Below are 19,615 nucleotides of genomic sequence, written 5' to 3'. Positions count from 1 at the left end.
ATCAGCCACGGGAATCTGAGCCTTTTAAAAAATATTTCCCTTTCTTTAAAAAAAAAAAAAAAGAGGTTGGTCCTTGACCACCTTGCTGTTTTGCTGCTCCCTGTGTGTGCCTAGCCAGTGGGCTTGAATGACATGTCAGTAATGTTAGTGCAAAATGCTGCTTTCTAAACCTCCCTGTGGATCCCACCTGCATATTTTGTGCTGTCTCTATACACAGAGATACACTGATAGTGTTTTGTTTTGTTATTCTGGTTTTTGTTTTCTTTAATTGATCAAAGTGATACATTGGCATCCATCTGTCTGACACCATAGAATCATAGAATATCAGGGTTGGAAGGGTCCATTTAGTCCAACCACCTGCTCAAAGCAGGACCAATCCTCAACTAAATCATCCCAGCCAGGGCTTTGTCAAGCCTGACTTTAAAAACTTCTAAGGAAGGAGATTCCACCACCTCCCTAGGTAACCCATTCCAGTGCTTCACCACCCTCCTAGTGAAAAGGTTTTTCCTAATATCCAACCTAAACCTCCCCCACTGCAACTTGAGACCATTACTCCTTGTTCTGTCATCTGCTACCACTGAGAACAGTCTAGATTCATCCTCTTTGGAACCCCCTTTCAGGTAGTTGAAAGCAGCTATCAATTCCCCCCTCATTCTTCTCTTCTGCAGACTAAACAATCCCAGTTCCCTCAGCCTCTCCTCATAAGTTATGGGTTCCAGTCCTCTAACCATTTTTGTTGCCCTCCGCTGGACATCTTCCAATTTTTCCACATCCTTCTTGAAGTGTGGGGCCCAAAACTGGACACAGTACTCCAGATGAGGCCTCCCCAACGTCGAATAGAGGGGAACGATCACATCCCTCGATCTGCTGGCAATGCCCATACTTATACAGCCCAAAATGCCATTGGCTTTCTTGGCAACAAGGGCACACTGTTGACTCATATCCAGCTTCTCGTCCACTGTAACCCCGAAGTCCTTTTCTGCAGAACTGCTGCCTAGCCATTCGGTCCCTAGTCTGTAGCATAGTCTATATGAGAACATTTTTAAAAACATCTTTGCAGATCATCTGTTGTGGTGTCTTTTCCCCATCATATTTGTGGAGCTTCTGAGGTTTCATCTCCTCCCATACTAGAGTGGATAATTTGATCTAGAATTGCGCAAAATAATAATACATCTAAGTGATCTACAAACAAGGTAAATATCATTGTCCCCATTTTACAGATGCAGAAACTGAGATGCAAAGAGACTTGCCTGAAGTCACTCAGCAGGCCAGTGGTAGAGCTGGGAGCAGAACCCTGAGATCCTGAGTTCAAGTACAGTGCGCTACACTACCTCCCTAACCAATGGGCAACTCCTAATTCTCAGCTGTACCTGTGTAAATTAGGAGTAACTCCCAACAATTTTGGTGACGCTGCTACGGCATTTATGTTAGTGTAACCAGGATAATAATTGGACCCAAAGCAAATAGGGTCTAATCAAACTCCCATTGAAGTCCATCGAAAGACTCCCATTGACTTTAATGGGTGTTGAATCAATCCCTTAATGTTTTGTGAATCAGATTTTACACAGTAGCTGAACATGTGTGCACAGTATGTGTGTTTTTTGTAAAACATTTAACTTGTGTGTTTGTGAAGTTACCTTTCATAAAAGCAAAGAACTAACAAATCTTGCAAGAGTGACTTACACTCTGGATATGTTCTTTGTAGGCTTCCACCCACTGCTAAACTAATCCTCCCCTGACCGATGCTAGTCACATCACTTAATATGCTACTGGAAGGCTCTCAGATACTAAAGTGATGAGAGTATTATAAGAACCTATATAAAGCAGAATTCCAGTCTTCACATGCAACATCCCTGATGTTCCAGTCCTGTGCCCTCTGATGTGAATTTAGAACTGCCACTGACTTTAGTGGAAGATGAGTGTCCATGTCTGACACACCCTCTGGTCCTTCTGGATGTACACTAATGTCCTCTATGGAATGGGTGGAGATCACCCCTCTCATTTTCACTTGTGACATATGCCAGGATGTGACCTCAGCTTTCAAGAGGTGAAAAGCTACTATGCTCACCCACTGTGCTGCCTAGCCCATAACATCATGTGTCATGCTGATTAGTATGAAAGGAAGCCCAAGCCTATATAGATTGTTCTGTAATGATGGGTGGAGCTGTTTGGTGACTTGCCAAATTCCTGTTGGTGGCTGAGAATCATTTTTCATTCCCTTCTGCAGTACCCCGTGCCACTGACAGAGATGTCTCTGGGCACAGCTAGCTTTGCCAAGAACAACAGGGTTGCACCTGGTCAGCTGTTCTTAATGGTCAGGCTGTTCTAGGACATGATCCAAAGCCCACTGAAGTCACAGTAGACCCCACTCCAGCCAACTACTGTGTGCAAACATCCATGGTGGCCCATTGAAATAAATGGGCGGGGATCTGCTGACACTACACACTGCAGGATCCAGGCCTTTGGGAGTAATATAATTATTTCAGTTCCAGATTGGTAGACATTTTGCTCTCAATCCCACAGATGATAGCACGTGATGTCACCTCTCCTACGTCTTGTGTTCTTCCACATAGACATTTCTAGCAAGATGTTTAAATGTCTCACATTCTAGCTCTCAGAACATCTATCACATCTTCTAGTCTTTCCTGCTAACTTAGATTTTCAACATGGTATTCAGAAAAAAACAGAGTGGCTGGGATTCATTTGTGAATGGAGGAGCAACACAAAAATCTCTAGAAGATGTGGACTGTGCCATATAAAGTATAACATATTTAGCTAGTGATAATGCAGATGACAGAAAAATATACAAAGGAGGGAAAAATAAATTCCATCAATGGGGAGCTATTGAACATCTGGAACCCGGGGAATCTGGCCTGATTCTACTCTCACTTATGCTGATCCAAACTCCAGTGAAGAAAATAACCAGGAGTCCGGTGGCACCTTAAAGACTAACGGATTTATTTGGGCATAAGCTTTTGTGGGTAGAAAACCCGCTTCTTCAGAGGCATGGACCTGAAGAAGTGGGTTTTTTAACCATGAAATCTTATGCCCAAATAAATCTGTTAGTCTTTAAGGTGCCACCGGACTCGTTGTTTTTATGGATACAGACTGACACGGCTACCCCTTTGATACTTGGTACCAGTGAAGAAAATGAAAATCTTTTAATTCGGTTCAATGGGCTTTGCCTCAACCCCTAAATATATAACTACACCATTGTAATCAGTTACTGAGTTCCCAAAACAGTGTAAATTGGAGGAGGATTAAATTTGGATTGTTCAGAAGGATGGGGATAAAGAGAAATTTCCCTGACGGCTGCCCTGAAAATGTACTGTTTAGCTATGGCTTGGTTTGTTTACAGCTATTGTTCTATCTGAATTTTTTCTGCTGACACTATAGATCCTTTTGAATTTCTCTGGAAATCAAAAGGGTTTTGACTAGCCTGTGAATGGATTTTTAGATTCGTGACACACACTCTGTATTTCTCTTTGCTACATAATATCAAAACAAATTATTCCGTCAGAATTAAAATTACATCATTTTCTTCACAAATGAATCTCACTATAGCCAACCTTCAGGGAATAACCTTCAGGGCTTTTGTTTGTGAAAGCACATCAGACAATGGAACATGGGAGATCCTGCTCAGAAAACCAGAGGATAAAGACCATATGCAAATGCTGGCAAAATGCCACTAAGAATAACTCACAGCAAATGAAAATATATTTCCAAAGGAGACTTTTACAGTATCCAATTGACATATCTCCTTGTCTTTCTTTGCTTGTGCCAAACTCTCCAGAGATGCCCAGTGAATAACTATCACACGGTAGTAATGCAAGAGCCTCTGTATTTTCCAGTTGAGTCTTTAATTTTTAGCCACAGTCGCACATCAAATTGTAGGTTGACGCTAAATGATGGGACACTGGGTACATGATGATGTAGAGTGCAGTTCTGCCTTTCACTGATGTAACACCTCAAGAATCTAGTGTAAAACTTTCAAAACCTCCTATGTAATTTAGGCATAGTCAAAAGTGACACAAGGACAGTGCGAGTTAGGTGACTAAATATCTTAAAATCTGGGCCATAGTAGGCACTAAACTGCAATGACTTTCAATAAGACTTAGGCTCCTAACTGCCTAAAAGCCAGATTTTAAAAGTATTTAGACACCAAAAATTGCAGCTATGCCTAATTCCCATTGAGTTCCTAATATTTGTTTCTTTAGGCATCTAAATACGTTTAAAAGTCTGGCCCTAAATCACTTTGGAAAAATGGGATTTAGGCTGCTAGGTCATTTAGGTGCTTTTGAAAATATTACCCTTAGTCAAAAGTTACTTTTTTCCTAACTAGTTTCTCTCTTAGGAGACTTGTGCAGTTTTATATGCAGATAAAACTCCCTTTATTTGTAGAGAATAGTTACTAGCTGTGTTTACCACAAGCTAAACTTCAAGCTAATTTGTCTTTTTGGCTGGACTAGACTGTACAGATTGAATTTAGGTATGAATGTAGGATCCACTTAAAGGACAAATGTCTCCGACCTGGTTTACACAGCTGGTCTCTGCTCCGATCAGACCCGCCAACAGCAATTCCAGGCCCCAGGGCAGAACGGTCAGTGGTCCCCCACGCACGCACAAGCTGCGCCCGTGCGGACACAGTCCGCCTGACATTTGGGCGGTGCTGGGCCTGCGCTGGCTGGTGCCCAGTGAACTGCAGCTGTGCTGGTGGGCTCGCTCTTCCGGCACAGCCAGGGCTTCCATATGCTCTCCCAGTTGGGTTGCCAATTATCTAATTGTGCAAACCCAAAGACCCTTGCTCTGCCCCTGCCCCGTCCCTTCCTTGAGGCCATGCCCCTATCCCGCCACTTCTCCAAGGCCCCACCCCCTGCTCACTCCATTCCCCCCTCCCTCTGTCGCTCGCTCTCCCCCACCCTCACTCACTTTCACCAGGCTGGGGCGGGGAGTTTGGTTGCGGGAGGGGGTGTGGAGTACGGGCTTTGGGAGGGAGTTTGGGTGCAGGTTCTAGGCTGAGGCAGGGGTTTGGGGTGTAGGAGGGAAGCAGGAGGTCAGCACTTACCCCGGGGGGCTCCCGAAAGCGATTGGCACACCCCTCTGGCAGCGGCTCCTAGGCGGGGAGCTCAGGGAGTCTTCGCGTGCTGCTCCCCGCAGGCACCACCTCTGCATCTCCCATTGGCCGCAGTTCCCAGCCAATGGGAGCTGCGGAGTCAACATTGTGTGGGGGTAGCACGCAGAGAACCCCTGCCCCACCCCGCACCCAACAGAGGGCCATTCCAGCCACTTCAGGGAGTGACACAGAGTGAGGGAGGGCAGGAAGCCTGCCTTAGCTCCACTTTGCTGCCGACAGCAGTGGCCGGGGGCCCCCAGGTCCTTTTAAATTGCCTGTGCTCCATAGCAATTGCCCCTTTCCCCCTCCTCCCCTGCGTCGGCAGGCCTGGCTCTGATCTTGTGGTTTCCCTGCTGTGCATATATAGAACTATCCCTGATATCAATGGAAGTTCAATGCATGTATATAGAGCACTGTCAGCGTGCAGATCTGGTATTGATCTGCTAGAAGAACTTTGTTCCGTGTAGCTGTCTAGTTATCAAAAGAGGGACCTCAGTAATCATTTGCCAGAAAGTCTCTACTTTATCTGCAAAATAAGTCTGATTGTTACCTGAATGCTAGTAATGCACACAAACCATGAAGGGAGGAAAAGGCTCAATCCTTGGCATAGTATTTATCATACATAGTATGACTGTTTTAAATGTAATATAGTAAGCAGCAATATTCACTTTAAAGGCCTTCATCAGTCAGAATGCTGTGCCCAGTTCTGGTTCTAGGCTATAAAAAAAGGGTGCTGAAAAGCTGGAGAAGGTTCAGAGAAAAGCTACAGGAATGATTTGGGGTCTGGAAAACCTGATTTACGATGAGAGACACAAGGATCTCAACCTGATTATGTTATACAAGAGAAAGATAAAAGGTGGTTTGATCACCATCTGGAACTCCCTACTCAGGAGAAAAATAGTCAAAGAGAGCTGTATAACAGACAAAGGCATAACAAGGGGAGAATGATAAAACAGTTCTTCTTCAGTAATGCAGACGGTGGTGTTTTAGCAGCTGTAACTTTTGAGTAGATTCCCATTAGGAAATGTGCCAGGGTACAGGCCACTAAAGAGTGACTGCTCCCCTGTTCAGCCCCACTGCACCAGCGCTACAGAACCCCAACCTTGGCGAGAGAAATCTGCTGTTTGGTCTCTTGAGACAATCTTCTGGAATACTTCTGTTTACACTTCTCCCCTTAAGTTTGGGATCTTTTCTGCATCATTTTACCCTGCTCTGTGATGTGTAGATCAGGGTATCCTATGGCCCTAAACAATTAAGCAACAGCACAGACAGTGATGAAAGGAAGCATGTCTTGTATTTGTATCCAGGCAATTCAGATTTAAGAAGCTGGGGACTTTACACTGAAAACCACCAGAGGGCACAGTAGGCTAACTGTTGAAAAACACACAGCAATTGAAATAAAATGGGTAGACAACGTAACAGGTCTTTCCTTTCTCCCTCTATTCCATACACAGTTCACTTGACTAACTCCTTGTTAAACAATCTGACTCACTTGTCTGACTCTTTGTTAAACAATGGGCCTCTAGCTCTTCCAGAATTGAGCATATCTCCCTTTCAACACTTTTAACATTGAAAATAGTTACAAAAATCTTGAACACCAGAAATTTCTGGGTGTTTTTTCTTATGTTACTTTATCTTTTTGGCTGAAAACTGTTCACTCTTCATTATCCAAATGTCTGTTGAAAAGCCCTTTAAAATGTGCCACATACAACTCTGAGCACACTGCTGGCATGGACCAGATCAATAATAGTAATAATTAATAAATTCAGTAACCCTTGACACCATGATTGGTGATAGTAGTATAAACGTAATGATAGCTGTAATTGTCACACAGTCTATTAGAAGAAGGCACAGACAAGCTCTTCGATTGTGGTCTTCACACCTATTTACTGATATATCTTAAGTCCCAAAGGTAACTTTTTTTAATAAGTTTCATTAACAGACTTTTTACTTGAATGGAGGAAAATAGAGTCTGAGTGCTTGAATTCCTATAGCCCCTATTAGAGCTTCATATAGTGCCTCCTAGACAAAGCCTTCCTACTAACACGGCCTGCCAATCCTTTCTATCCCAGACTGGCAACTGACCTGCACTCCCACTGACTTCAATGGAAGGTCTGCCTGAGAAAAGTTTGCTGGATTGTCCAGGTGAATAAGTGACACCAGAAACTGCATCACGTTTGTGAAAGAGAGTGTTAGTGCAAGGGTCTGAAATTTATATTACTGAGAAGTGGCAATGGAATAGTGGAAACAAATGATAAAGTTTCAGAGAGTTTTAGAAGCTAAAGGAAAATCAGTGGGAGCGGAGAAAAACAGAAATGACGATAAAAGGGACAGGCTTGTAAAGACACGAAAAATGAAAAGACGAGGAGAGGGAAGTGGAAAAACAAGGGGGAAAGTGGCAAGCTGAAGACCCCAATGCAGAGAGTTCTTGGATGGTCTTTTTGAACAGCCCAGTGTGCTTCCAAGCACTGGTGACTAGAAAACTTGAAACACCACTGAGCTATTCCAATTCTAGGCCAAATTACGTTCCCTCTGGATGAAATCTCGGGTTTATCGCTGTCATTCATGCTTTATAGACAGTTACAATATACACACAAAAGCCAAGGTTTAAAAACAATGGTTGTCTAAAGTTACACTCCTAATTCCGTATTTAGGCATCTAAACAAGTGGTTCATTTTTCAATAGGGCTTAGCACCCAGCAGCTCCCACTGACTTCAGTGGGCTCTGTGTAGCACCCAATATGTTAAACTCTGTTTCCAAGTGAGTGAGACATTTTTTTCAGTTATACTAAACATTCATTTATCTCCCTGCACTGTTTGTGAATAAGTTTTCCTAGCACAGAAATGAACGCTTCAAAGTAATCCATATTTTTTCTTAATGTTCTCTTTTTTATCTTCTTTTCCCCTTTCTTGTGTTCAGTGCCCAAGCAAAACTTACGACCCGTTGATTAAATCTACCAGAGATTTTCCAGATGATGTTGTTAGCTTTATAAAACGCCATCCATTGATGTACAAGTCTGTTTACCCAGTGACTGGAGGACCTGTATTTACTAGAATCAATGTGGACTACAGGCTGACACAGATTGTGGTGGATCATGTCATGGCAGAAGATGGGCAGTATGATGTTATATTCCTAGGCACAGGTAAATTAAAGAGCTCTCATAGTTCTTTAACCTATTTAGCTTTCCTATGATATTGCTCTTGAAGAAGATCATTTGGGGTCCTCATCTATCAAGAATCTTTCCATTTACCAAAGAGGTAACATTATTCCCATTTTACGGATGGGGAAACTGAGGCACAGAGTGGTGAAGTGACTTGCCCAAAATCACCAACAGGCCAGTGGCAGATCCAAGAATAGAACCCAGGTCTCCTGAGTCACACTCCAGTAGGCCACACTGCCTCCCCTTTACCACACAGATGAATTTTGCAGCGTGCCCTGCAGTTCAACAAATTTGACTATTTGGGACACAACTGGGGACGGGAGTGAATTTCAAAGCCAACAACGTCTCAGGTGCAGGACTTAAGTCTCCAGGGCTTTTGACTCAGCCTTTCTCGCAAGTACTAATTTCACTAGCAAACAAGGTGTCGTGAGGTGTCTTCCAGCATCCATACACTTCAGGCCAACAAGTGAAGAGTGAGATGGACTGGGATTTTAGCATGAGGAAGAACTTCAGGGTGGTTGCTCTCACAGCACGGTTGGCTGTCCAGGAGCAAGCACTGCCCCGATCATGGAGAACCTTCATTGCTTTGCCTTTCTGACGCAATCAAAGGAGGAAAGTAATCATGCACTTTCAAATACCATGAAACCCCTACAATTCAAATATAAAAGTTACATCTGAAGCATACACACAACATGCACACCCACGATCATTCATATGTTACACATGCTGAACAGTTATGAAAAAATTATACATCCGTTCGAAAAAGGTAGATTTGCTGCCTAACACATGGAATATTGTTTTGGCATGTTCTAGAATTTGCATTGTTTTGTGCTATCCTCTACTGCCATAGGTTTTCATACAAAATTAACTTAAATTAGATCAATAACCTTCTGTCGGGTTAGCTATTCATAGACAGCACTGACATCTAATTCTTCAATGTAATTCTTCTTTAGGGTAGAGATTTGGAGGTGGCTAGGTACCATGTAGTCACTAGTAATTTGAATAGAGAGAAAATTATCAGCTCCAGCACCTTTTAGTTAAAAAGTGAGCTATTTTTTTTCTCCAGAAGTACATGGTTTTATTTCATGTTATATTTTAAATCTATCCTGTGGAAAATCAGGCTGAAAGATAATATTTCAAAGATTATACAATGAGTCCATAAAAATACACCAAATAACTTGGGAAGTTTTGGCCACCAGAAGATCAGAAGCTTAAAATATGTTTGAATATGTTTAACCAACACTGCTGGAGAATTTAGAAAGGCTGCCTGTTATGTATAGATATTTCAGCTGCAGCCCTTTGTATCTGTGCAAGCCTAGATAAGAGTGTGGACATTACTGACACAGAAGGCAGGTAGTGACATTTTCTAGCTTCCACTTGAAGTGCTAGGGATGTCATCAGCTGTAGTCTCCTACTTTGCTTTAAAATGTATTTTTGTTGTTTTAATACTACTTGTTTTATTTGTTGTTTTAATACTACACATAATATTTAGTACTGAATGGGCTTGATTCAATCCTGCCTTGCATCTTCCAGACATCCAGGCCATGCCCCTTCACCAGCCTGTGAGTTTTGGGGGCAGGATTGGCTAGCCCCCTTGCAATGCTGGGATTCCACCAACTGGAATTCACACCACTGGGGATTCCCAGGAGATGACCAAACCTGGTATTTTTAAAGGGATTTGCAAATGTCAATGAATTTCATCTCCCCTTTGAGATAGGGAGGTGTTTTAATTCATGCTGAGTTTGGGAAACTGAGGCCCAGAGTTTCTGAAACCCACCCAGTGAGTCAATGACAGAGGTGGGGTTAGAACTCCAGCATGCCTAACTCAGTCCAATACTCAGTTCCCTAGACTTCCAACCTGCCTCCCTGTGTGCTATCCTGTATTCTGTCAGGAAAACGTGCAACCCACGCACAAGGCTTTATGCAGCACGAGTCCCCTGTTAGGGCCAAGTGGGATGTGACTGTTGCAAAGGGCCGTGTTCGGGCACAACTCTCACCTGGGCTTCATTTTCAAGGGCATCACTCATTGCAAGCCCAAATACATAAATGCCACACAGCTTTGGTGTCCCTTCACTATTATGGTTGGATTTATTCAGAGAAGAAATGCAGACTCTTGGAGCTGAGGTGATCCAAAGAGTTGTTTACATTAAAATAAGGGATTCCATTGCAATTTAAATCGCTGCATTAGTAACATTTCTGTATCCCTGACTTTGGGTCACTGGCACATAACACATCCCACATTTGGGCCTCAGCAGGTGTGAGGTTCCACCCTTAACGCTGTGGGATCTTAAACAACTGTTTAGTTTGATTTTAAAAGCACTTCAATTCAGTTTTAAGTATGATCACACCATGCTGCCTAGGTAGTCACTCAGGCTCCCTATTCAGCAAAGGACTTTAGGCCCTTTATCGTCCTTAAAACCGTTTAAATAGATAAATTCTTACTGAAAAAGAAGGATGATACAGTAGCTAAGGCACTAGAGTGGGGCTCAATAGACCCTGGTTCAATTCCTTGCTTCCCCCACATGTTTCTCATGTGAGATTGGGCAAGTCTTGCTGTGCTTCAGTCCCCCATCTGTAAAATGGGGATAATAGCTCTGTCTCACAGAGCATTCTAAGGTTAAATACATTAAAAATTGTGAGTTGCGCAGACACTATAGTGATGGGGGCCATACAAGTACCTGGGATGGACAGACGTATCTAGAAAGCAAATTCCTGGCTACATTAAACAGGATCTCTGATGTCTAGTTTCCTTTATTATTTTCTTTATAACTGCAGTTTAGAGCATCACTTAGAATAAGAATGGGAAGGGGAGTCAATATGAAGTCAGTTAGCAACAGAACTGTACGTAAACGCTGAAACACAACTACTGCTTCGTATACTACATCCCTTTGTTTCAGACACGGGAACGGTACTGAAAGTTGTGAGTATTACTAAGGAGAAGTGGACTATAGAGGAGGTAGTACTGGAAGAGCTGCAGATTTTCAAGGTAAGCTTTACCAGCCACTGAATGTTTAAACAGCATTAGAGAATAGTTTAGGGGAGTTTTAAGCCTTGAGGAGTTTAACCTCTGAAGCAATTCATTTCTCGGAACTAGTGCAAGTTCCCAGACTTATTTTATTTTTAGCATTGAGATCCTTTGCTTTTCCAAAGGTGATTGAATCAAAAAGAACATGAATTTTCAAGCTCCTAGGAAACTCCTGCCAACTCTTGCAGTTTTATCACCCATTTCACCAACACTGCTTGATTTTTAGTGTTTTTCCTAAAGCCTCAGCTTCTGACGTCCTGCGATCCCCATTATCACTTTAAAAATATTTTCAACCCTCATGGGCACGCAGAAAACCTTGAAACACAAATGATGGTTAAAAACAAAACAAACAAAAAACACAAGGCAAATAAAATGAACGAAATATCTGCTGTTTTTTAAAGTCTAATGATTTTTAAATCAATCTCTCGATTTGTTTTGTTTTGGGGTGGGTTTATTCTGAAGCCTGATTCAAGGTTTTTGTGTGCTTGGGGTTCGCAATGACGGTAGAATGTCAGAGAGAGTCAGGCCAGCTCCAGTGAGTTGCCTGTAAATGGTATATACCCTGGGCCAAATTCTGCTCTCTATTACACTGACATAAATCCTGATTAACTCTGTTGATGGCAGTGTGTGATTTGGATTTACACCAGAGTAATGGAAAATAGAATGTGCCTGCTGATTTATTTTTTCATTCCAGTGTTTCTCTCTCCTCCTTTTTGGCAGCCTCTCGCTGTTCCCTTTTCATTGTATCCAGCTCTACTTCATTTTTCACCTTACTGTTTCGTTAGTGTTTTCCTTTCTCCCTACCATCTGCCCTGTTTTTCCATAGACTCTCTCCTAAGTGCAGTGCAAGCCCAAGAACAGTGGGGTCGTAGTCGATCTTTCTAACTCACAATGATCAAGTGGGTTTGAAATCAGACACAATGAGTTCACCCAGCACTATTACGGACTCTGTAAAACTGATATTACTGAGTTAATCTCTTTATGTGCCTTTTGATACATCATCTATAGGAGGAGAATCCTCTTGATTTAAAGGCTCTCAATATCCTCTTTTCACTGCCATGAACACGAATTATAAATATTACTTTGAAAATACCAAGATTGCTTGACAGTCTGCCAAATAATCAGGAGTTTCAATACGTACACCAATTTGCTGCATTCTTATAACATAATGTCAAGGGCAAACATGCCATATCATATTTAACAGTAAAAAGGGTTGGGGTTTGCTCAACAGACATTCCTCCACTTTATAAATGTTACCTCTGCATTTTTTTTAATGTGGAAAATTGAAGAGGAGAGAGCAGCTGCAAACCATTCCTTATTCCTAAAATCAAATCAAAATTAAACAATAGGCTTAGATGTTGGATTATGTGATAGAGCATAAATAATATACCAGGACCATCCTGTTTATACTACAGACATTGGCCCAACACCCATTGACTTCCCTGGAGGTAAAATTCACCCTTGGTGCAGAGAAGCAACCTATGCATACCTTAAGTTCCATTTAAGCTTTCAGAATAGTGCTTAAATGGAGTTTTTAGACTTGGTGGTGGTTCTCTGTGCACAGTGCATTACAATCTTCCTGGATAAAAGTCATCTACTGGCAAGTAGCAGAGAATATTTGCTGGTATGTGTTTCTGGAAGCAGGTATTTTGTTATTTCTGATTTTTTTTCCACATCTGCATAAACCAATTAAGTTGCTCTGTAGTTTTCTTTATTTTTGTTGTTAGGCAGGTGATAAGATATGTCGTCTTTTCTATTAAAGACAGAAGCAAATGTCAATGAATAGTTACACTGACATTCACTCATTAATTTTTCAGCGTCCATCATTTATCTCAACTATGGAGATGTCCCTGAAGCAGGTAATTCACACACTTGTTTAATTCACATGAATAGTTTGGTATTTTGATCATTTAGCTTGTTGCTTTGCTGGTGACATCTGTTGCTTATTAGCCAAACTTTCAAAGGCTGCCACTTAAGCTGTATCTGGAAACCATAGTGTGAACTAGTTTGCCTGGAAAATTGACATTTGCTCACAAATAGTAGTTTGAATGCACAAACTGGTAATTACTCATAGATACAAATCCTTAGTCACGCGGATGTGGGATTTGTGAATAAAGTTAGTTCACACATATTTTCCATACACAACAAAAATTGGACTCTGTGCAATCTATCAATTCAACAAGACATTATTATTATTTTATTATTGGTTATAGTAGCGGTATTACAAACAGCACTGCTAGGGATCCCAAATAGGGATCAGGGCCCCACGGTGCCAGACATTGTATGTACACATAGTACGAGGCGGTCCCCAACCTATCAGCTTACAGTCTAATCACACAAGTCACAAAAGGTGGGAAAAAGGAAGTATTATTATTCCCCTTTTTAAATAAGGAACTGAGGCACAGAGTGGTAAAGTTATTTACCCAGGTCATCCAGATATCCTGAATTCCAAGTCAGTGCCATAGCTTAAAACCAGAAGGGACCATCAAACCATTTAGTCTGACTTCCTGTATGTTACAGGCCACCAACAGCACCCAGTACCCACACACTAAACCCAACAACTGAAATTAGAACACAGTATTACGGCCCACAGGAAACCAAACTGTTATGTGCTACAGGCAGAGAACAGGTGAAAGACCAAGGTGCACAGTACCTGAGGTCCCTGCAATGGCAGGGAAATGATTGGATGAGATATACCCAGGTAATCCTAGCAAGTGACCTTCACCCACATGCTGCAGAGAAAGACAAAAAACCCCAAGGTCACTGCCAATCTGACCTGGGGAAAAATGCCTTTGCAACCTTGTGTTTGACAATCAGTTAGACCCTTTGAGCAAGAATCAGCCAGCCAAGCACCTGAGAGAGAGAATGCTCAATGTCACCTCATAGCCCTGGCTCACCTTATCCCATCTCCAGCAAGGGCCATCCCTGATGCTTCAGAGGAAGGAGATAAAAAATACATTGGAGGGGGAAAAAATACCTTCCTGACCTGTGCTGGTGACCATCTGAAACCCTGAAGCATGAGCTTTTAGGAACATAAGACATAAACCAGAACTGAGCCCCATGACTGTCTTCCTCTATCAAATTATTAGTAAAGTTACTTTTGTTGTGGATTGCTGCAGATTATTGATACTGTAAATTTATGCCGACATGCTACCAGTGTTTTAGATCCTTGTCCTTCCAGTTCCATAGCCCCTTTCCACCATCATATCATCTGCAATGGATGGAGACTGGCCAGCGCACACAGTGCCCTGAGAAACATTTTACAATGAATGTGAAATTCTCTCCCATTCAATACAATCTGGGCTAAGGTTGGACGATTGCGAGGGTGGTATTGAGAAAGAGAACATTTAAAATAATTGCTTGAAGAATGCTTCTAATTCATTCACCTTCCCTGATTTGCAGCAACAGTTGTACATTGGTTCCAGAGATGGATTGGTTCAGCTCTCTCTGCACAGATGTCACACGTATGGGAAGGCTTGTGCAGACTGCTGCCTTGCCAGAGACCCATACTGCGCTTGGGATGGAAACTCATGTTCCAGATATGCACCAACTTCTAAAAGGTAAGAATACGTATAGAGTTCCTATGGAAAATCCATCCACTCATGTTCTCTACATTAAGGGCTTCAGAGGTTCCCATTTTGTTTCTAGGCCTGCGAAAACAAGTTGCACTTTTTCAGCATGTTGTTTAGGTAAATTGTAGACATAACTTTGTCCATGTTTTGTTGGGAGTGCTATGAAAACAGTGCAGCACTTTAATATGAACAGCGTTAACTGCGCTAGGGCATCTAACGTAACAAGATCACCGTACTTATTGTTATGCTACGTCCTTTAAGATACCAAGTTATGAGGCTAAGGACTAGATTGTGGCCACCTCTGCATGAGTGTACAAAGGAGGGAAGTGATCCATGGAGTCTCCCATACTTGTGCCTCTGCCAGGCACAATCACAATGAGGAGTGTGAATCTCACATGATATCCTTGGGTGGGTCATCGACAGCAGGAACTGAAAGGATGAGCTGCTGCTGTCTAAGCTAAAAGACACAGGTCTCATGGCTCAGGTGTTTTAGAGTTTACAAACCTCTATCCATGGACTAGCGAAGAACAAAGAGCCATAGTGTACTGGTATAGGTTACACAAGTGCTTTGCTGGGCTAATACCAGCTGCAGCAACAACCTCCCTAAAGAGAAAGGACCATGGGAGCCATATCTGAACTCTCCCTGAACACACATACGCGCGCACACACACACAAAGATTTTTTTGGCTGAAACTGAGTTTTTTGGCATATAAACTAATCATCTGAAAAATGTTGCCCAGCTTACAATAAGGGCCCATGGTTGCTGATCTGTGATAAGAGTTTTGCTTCCTTAAGGACTGCCGTACTGGGCCTAAACGATGAAATGAACTATTGTAGTTAATGAGTTGCGGGTTATTGTGTCATTCATTGTGCAACCATGTACATTTTCCCCTAAGCCATAGCAAACTAGAATAAATTCAGAGAAATGTAAATGAGAAGAGAAATATAAAAGCTAAGATTCAATGAACAAGTTATGCACCCATGGGGGTTGCTGAAGGCTGCAGTGCTTTCTTTCCACTGCATGCGGAGACAGAGAACGAGAGTTCATTTATTTATAGAGCTCCCTGGCTTGGTGGATAGGTCAAAGCTTTGTGGGTGTGAGGCTCCAGAAGAAGGGGTTGATGTTTTGCTTTGTGCATCTTCCGTAGGTCAGTTACTTGGGTATTTTCCTTTAGCTCAATCTAGCTATCTAGCACACTGTGCTCCCAGCATATTTAAGTCTCTTCCCCAAATGGTTACATCAGCACCAGGAGCCAGCTCTTCCACTTAGACAGTGCTGTGCATTGCACTTGTAAAGTCCTATTGCCATCTCTGAGACTGGCTTGCAGTGTGTCCTTGAGGAAGTCACTTTGCCTCTCCTAGCCTCAGTTTCCCCATGTGAAGAATGAAAATAATTAGATTTATCCTCTTGAGATCTACAGATGAAAGTTCTTAAAAGCGAAGTATTATCAATATTATTTTAATGAAACCTAAAAACAGTCACAGAGAGGTTAAGAGGAGAATAACATGAGGGGAAAAGGAGTCCAGGAGAGCTGGCTGTATTTTAAAGAATCCTTACTGAGGTTACAGGAACAAACCATCCCAACGTGTAGAAAGAATAGTAAATATGGCAGGTGACCGGGGTGGCTTAACAGTGAAATCCTGGCTGATCTTAAACACAAAAAAGAAGCTTACAAGTTGTGGAAGATTGGACAAATGACCGAGGAGCAGTATAAAAATATTGCTCAAGCATGCAGGAGTGAAATCAGGAAGGCCAAATAACACTTGGAGTTGCAGCTAGCAAGAAATGTTAAGAGTAACAAGAAGGGTTTCTTCAGGTATGTTAGCAACAAGAAGAAAGTCATGGAAAGTGTGGGCCCCTTACTGAATGAGGGAGGCAACCTAGTGACAGAGGATGTGGAAAAAGCTAATGTACTCAATGCTTTTTTTGCCTCTGTCTTCACAAACAAGGTCAGCTCCCAGACTACTGCACTGGGCAGCACAGCATGGGGAGGAGGTGACCAGCCCTCTAAGGAGAAAGAAGTGGTTCGGGACTGTTTAGAAAAGCTGGACGAGCACAAGTCCATGGGGCCAGATGCGCTGCATCCGAGAGTGCTAAATGAGTTGGCGGATGTGATTGCAGAGCCATTGGCCATTATCTTTGAAAACTCATGGCAATCGGGGGAGGTCCCGGATGACTGGAAAAAGGCTAATGTAGTGCCCATCTTTAAAAAAGGGAAGAAGGAGGATCCTGGGAACTACAGGCCCGTCAGCCTCACCTCAGTCCCTGGAAAAATCATGGAGCAGGTCCTCAAGGAATCAATTCTGAAGCACTTAGAGTGATCAGGAACAGTCAGCATGGATTCACCAAGGGCAAGTCATGCCTGACTAATCTAATTGCCTTCTATGACAAGACAACTGGCTCTGTGGATGAGGGGAAAGCAGTGGACGTGTTATTCCTTGACTTTAGCAAAGTTTTTGACACGGTCTCCCACAGTATTCTTGCCAGCAAGTTAAAGAAGTATGGGCTGGATAAATGGACTATAAGGTGGATAGAAAGTTGGCTAGATTGTCGGGCTCAGTGGGTAGTGATCCATGGCTCCATGTCTAGTTGACAGCCAGTATCAAGCAGAGTGCCCCAAGGGTTGGTCCTCAGGCCGGTTTTGTTCAATATCTTCATTAATGTTCTGGAGGATGGCATGGATTGTACCCTCAGCAAGTTTTCAGATGACACTAAACTGGGAGGAGAGGTAGATACGCTGGAGGGTAGGGATAGGATACAGAGGGACCTAGACAAATTACAGGATTGGGTCAAAAGACGTGATGAGGTTCAACAAGGACAAGGGCAGAGTCCTGCACTTAGGACGGAAGAATCCCATGCACTGCTACAGACTAGGGACCGAATGGTTAGGCAGCAGTTCTGCAGAAATGGACCTAGAGGTTACAGTGGACGAGAAGCTGGATATGAGTCAACAGTGTGTTCTTGTTGCCAAGAAGGCCAATGGCATTTTGGGCTGTATAAGTAGGGGCCTGCCAGCAGATCATGGGACGTGATCGTTCCCCTCTATTCGACATTGGAGAAGCCTCATCTGGGTACTGTGTCCAGTTTTGGGCCCCACACTACAAGAAGGATGTGAAAAAATTGGAAAGCTTGCAGCGGAGGGCAACAAAAATGATTAGGGGATTGGAACACATGACTTATGAGGAGAGGCTGAGGAAATTGGGATTGTTTAGTCTGCAGAAGAGAAGAATAAGGGGGGATTGGATAGCTGCTTTCAACTACCTGAAAGGGGGTTCCAAAGGGGATGGATCTAGACTGTTCTCAGTGGTAGCAGATGACAAAACAAGGAATAATGGTCTCAAGTTGCAGTGGGGGAGGTTTAGGTTGGATATTAGGAAAAACTTTTTCACTAGGAGGGTGGTGAAACACTGGAATGGGTTATCTAGGGAGGTGGTGGAATCCCCTTTCTTTGAGGTTTTTAAGGTCAGGCTTGACAAAGTCCTGGCTGGAATGATTTATTTGGGGATTGGTCCTGCTTTTGAGCAGGGGGTTGGACTAGATGACCTCCTGAGGTCCCTTCCAACCCTGATATTCTATGATTCTAAGTAATTCACCCAAAGATCACTAAACAAGTTAAATAGCAGAACTGGGAAAAGAATCCAGGAATCTTGACTCCCAGGCCCCCGCTCTGTTCATCTCTTCATAAAGTTCCCCAAACCGTACTCTGTAGCTGCTGTTCTCAAAACTGTTCCATCTGAAGCAGCACCTATGCTTTTCCAGCATTGCTTGTTTTAGAAAATTCAGTCATTGACATTACACTGTGTTGGCCTTGAATTGGGTCAGGAATGTGGTCTGTTGAACCTCGTAGGTTTACATGACCTAGGGTGTTGAGGGTTCTGATGGTTTCCAAGATGAACTGGCCCACCAAATCACAGCATCTGTTCTGCCTTTGGATCTGGCAGAGCTCCTGTAGCTGCAGGGAGTTGGACAAGATGACCTCCAGAGGTCCCTTCCAACTCTGATATTCTGTGATTCTATGATTTGGAAGCCGTCTCTGCTACTAGGTTGCACTCACCCTCTTCTAGGCAGATTTCTCTCCCCACAGTGATTTTCTTAAATCATTGGCCTGTCTCTTTGTGCCATTTGTACAAATCTCTCTGTGCCACAAGCCACTTGAGAGCGAGGCTGGATTTACTTAGGGCTGGAATTGCCAACAATAGGGCAGGAGTGCTGCAGACCCATATCGGCCAAGCTCCTCTGCATTTTGTTACTGAATTCCAGCAATTATGCCTCAAATGTTACAAATTTTAATGCTCTTGTTATAGGCGAGCCAGGAGACAAGATGTCAAATACGGAGACCCAGTCGCCCAGTGCTGGGATGTGGAAGAAAGTAAGTATTTGCGCCTCTTCCTCTAACAAAAAGTGTACGGTCAGTGTGTCTGTCTGTTTACTATGGTCTTTGGAACTAGGCCTCTGGAGATATCCGGGCAGCTAATGCCCAGGCAGTTAGAATCCCCAAATACTCTCCATTCAGCCCTCAGTCAGCAGTTAGACTCACTGCGTGATGGGAACTTAAAAGAAGTAAGTGGTGAAAACAACTCTCCCCTACCCCACTCCATGGGGGAGAGACACCAGCAGAAACCTGCATGAAGGGAGAAATAAGGCAATTGACGTGACTACCCCATACACGACCATGAGTGAGATGCCAGGACCTCCACTCCCTTGCAGAGTATCTGGAGAGAGATCCAAGTAAGAAAACCTCTGA

The 19,615-nt window shown here is 43.0% G+C and overlaps 1 protein-coding gene across 4 annotated transcripts in view; it reads left to right on the top strand.

Moving 5' to 3' along the window:
• The window catches only part of SEMA3D (semaphorin 3D), a 191,550-nt gene that overhangs the window by 150,330 nt on the left and 21,605 nt on the right, over positions 1-19,615 (top strand). For all 4 annotated transcript variants that reach the window (XM_084617315.1, XM_084617316.1, XM_084617317.1 and 1 more), the window contains 5 exons: positions 8,033-8,255; positions 11,171-11,259; positions 13,116-13,157; positions 14,701-14,858; positions 19,176-19,240. In XM_084617315.1, coding sequence (XP_084473441.1) covers positions 8,033-8,255; positions 11,171-11,259; positions 13,116-13,157; positions 14,701-14,858; positions 19,176-19,240 — 577 coding nt within the window. The remainder of the gene's footprint in view (positions 1-8,032; positions 8,256-11,170; positions 11,260-13,115; positions 13,158-14,700; positions 14,859-19,175; positions 19,241-19,615) is intronic.

Source organism: Lepidochelys olivacea (genome assembly GCF_965140295.1).
Source record: "Lepidochelys olivacea isolate rLepOli2 genome assembly, chromosome: 1".
NCBI lineage: Eukaryota > Metazoa > Chordata > Testudines > Cheloniidae > Lepidochelys > Lepidochelys olivacea.
Note: the sequence above shows the minus strand (reverse complement) of the source record. Positions and strands in the feature narration are given on the sequence as shown.